The sequence below is a fragment of the Helianthus annuus genome, chromosome 13 (assembly GCF_002127325.2).
Source record: "Helianthus annuus cultivar XRQ/B chromosome 13, HanXRQr2.0-SUNRISE, whole genome shotgun sequence".
Lineage (NCBI taxonomy): Eukaryota > Viridiplantae > Streptophyta > Magnoliopsida > Asterales > Asteraceae > Helianthus > Helianthus annuus.
This window is the reverse complement of record NC_035445.2, coordinates 54,539,422-54,542,459: the sequence shown is the minus strand read 5'-3', so window position 1 is coordinate 54,542,459 and position 3,038 is coordinate 54,539,422. Positions and strand designations below refer to the sequence as shown.

Below are 3,038 nucleotides of genomic sequence, written 5' to 3'. Positions count from 1 at the left end.
TAACATACGCATTATATTTTATTTAACACGTGCAATATATGAGTTTTTTTTAATCTATCTTTTTATTATTTATTATATAAAATTATATTTATGCAACCTGTATAATACACGGGGTTTTAACATAGTATACTATGATAAAAGTTTAAAGTTTATTAGAGATAATTACATCATCGAAAAGAATAAGAGTAAATTTGTATATTACAAATAAAAAGGTGTCTGTCAAAAAAGTAATAATTTGGGTAAAAGAAAACAAAAAATTGTAGCTGTTATATGACACGTTAGGTAATATAAACAATGAAGATAATATGATATAGAAAATCAAATAAATAATATTATAAATTAGAAGTATACATTAAATTTAACCTAAATAATAATTATCTATTATTAAGTAGAAGAGATTAAACTAAATAATATTTAGTTGGGGAGTTATCTATAATTAATTAGAAGAGATTAAACTAAATAATAATTATCTATAAAAGATTAAACTAAATAATATTTAATAGGAGTATTATCTATAAATAATAATTATCTTAAAGGGAAAATCAAAAGATACATTACCTAATATGATGACAAATGTTTCCTAAATAGTTTCTTTTATTATATAGTACTAGCGGTAAGACCCGTGTGCAAACACGGGTCGTTTCTTTGAAAACCATGCATAACACATATTGATAGAGAGTAAAAAATAATTAGTGCAAACTTACAAAATTGATATAAATTAATGATCAATAGGTTTATTCAATCAGCAATTACATTATGTTGATAGCAAACAACTGTTGTCTATTAACTGTTAAAAACTTCTGTTGCTTTCCAACAGACTTTACTAAGAACTGTCATCCATTATCTCCAACAGAGCTTGCCAGATGGATAGATAGTAACTATCAGATTTTAGTCAACCATTGTTAAAAAGGTCAGTCAACAGAAATTACAAAGGTTAGTAAACAGATGTTAAGAGAATAATGTTATTAACAACATGTGTTCTCAGGATAGGCTTAATGTTGAGCAAGTATCAGATGCTTTCGAAAAGTTATTGCTTTCCAACAAACATTTCCTAACAACAGTTCCTCCATTATACCCAACAGACGTTTCCAGGTTGACAGATGTTTAGTATCATCATAGATTTTGTAAAACTTCTTTGTAAACCACATTAGTAGTGGTTGTACAGACTTGTTTCTCTTTATCACAAATCAAACTTTTCAACCCCTTCCTACTTTTTACTCTAGATACAGCAACATAAAGCTGGCCATGACTAAACACTGGACGTGGAAGATATAAACCAACACGCTCTAATGATTGTCCTTGACTTTTATTTATTGTCATAGCAAAACACAGTGAAAGTGGGAATTGTCTTTGAGAAATCTTTACTGGTATTCTTTTATCAGAAGGTGTCATCTTCAGTCTTGAAATCAAAGTATGATGACCTATAATAGCCCCCGTGATAATTTTTGCTTCAATCACAACTTTTCCGAGCTTCGTGACTTGTAAACGTGTACAATTACACAATCCATTTGCCTGATCAATGTTTCTGAGTAATATCACTGGAGCACTAAGTTTCAGTGCTAATTTATGGTTAGGTAAACCAGATAAACGAAGATTGTTTAACACATCAGGAGGAAACAATGCCATATTAAGCTCTGATTCTTCCTTCGATTGGCATAAACTATCTGAACTAAAATAAACCTTTTCTTCACTAGGCAGACTCTCTAACAACTCTTTATTTATTGAATCCACTACTTCATTAGTTGGAGCAAGAATCGCTCTTTGTTGGAAATACGTTAAATCCCACAAAAACTTATTCATGTCCGGATATATAAATGAAATGAGAGAAGAAATAGGATTGACTTGGTCATGAATAAGTAAATCATCTGGTATTTCAATATCAATCTCACCATCATTTTCTTCACCAAGCAGACCATCACCAAGCTTTAAAATCCATTCTCCAAATTGCTTTATTTCTTTCAAATCTGCTTCCTGACAACCAACTCTTAATCTCATATTCTCAGTTAGCTTTAGTACTTGACAGTGCCGCCATATATAAGAAGAATTCAAAGAAGCATTGACTATCATTGTTCTGGTACCTTTAGGGACGACGGGACGAATTTGTCTAAAATCACCACCAAACAGAATTACCTTTCCTTCAAACGGCTTGGATTACATGTTCGGTTGACTGGAACGTGATATGTCTCTCATAGTTCTATCAAGAGCCTCAAAACAATGTTTGTGAGTCATAGGTGCTTCATCCCAAATAATCAATTGTGACACCTGTGCCTCCGAGACCATAAAACAAATACCAAATTAATGAAATATTGTGTTTCATACTTGGGATTTGTAAAAATATGTGTATCGTTTGCACATATCAATTCATGTTCGATTTCAAGCTTTAAATCGCTTTCTGGAAGGTTATACGCGCACTGATGCGTAAATATAACCAGTTTAATGCAACGAACACTCCAGAATAGTGAAATAGGCTTAACATACCTTAAATAACCTTTACATAACTTAGAAATAAGTTTTGGAGGGTTTGGTGTGGCGAAATCAAGTTTATTCGCTTACAGGGACTAATTTCAACAAACTACGAAAGTATGCCGATTTGTACTGTAATGAACATTTCGGAACATGACCATAAGTTAAACATACCCTAAATATCCTTTATAAAGCTTATAAATAGGTTTTGAGGGGTTCGGTGTGCTAAAATAAACTTTTTGGTCATTCAGGGACTAAAAGCGTCAAAAAGTGCATAAGTTTGCATTTTCGCGCATATCTTACGTTCTGAATACATCCGGACATCCAAAGCTTTATGTAATCATTAAAATATTTTATTTTAGTGATTGGCATGATAAAATTCCATTCGTCGCGTAATTTGGATCGTTTTTCACATTCGTTCGTGTTTCGTCGTAATTAACCGAACAACGCAACCGTACGACCAAACGAATCGACATCCGAGATATTTTTGAGCATGTTTCATGTTCCCTATACTTTAACTTCATTTTAGAGCCTTGAAATGGGATTAACTCGGCTTAAACGTGTCAAAAATGCAT

At 31.9% G+C, this 3,038-nt stretch overlaps 1 protein-coding gene across 1 annotated transcript; it reads right to left on the bottom strand.

The window, feature by feature from the left end:
• Positions 1–1,113: 1,113 nt before the first annotated feature.
• Positions 1,114–2,067, bottom strand: LOC110900979 (ATP-dependent DNA helicase pif1-like). The gene has a single exon (XM_022147834.1). The coding sequence runs from the start codon at positions 2,065–2,067 to the stop codon at positions 1,114–1,116; it is 954 nt and encodes a 317-aa protein (XP_022003526.1).
• Positions 2,068–3,038: the final 971 nt, after the last annotated feature.

Excerpts from the sequence above, each read along its gene's own strand:
- LOC110900979 (XM_022147834.1), bottom strand. The coding sequence starts at position 2,067 with ATGATAGTCAATGCTTCTTTGAATTCTTCTTATATATGGCGGCACTGT.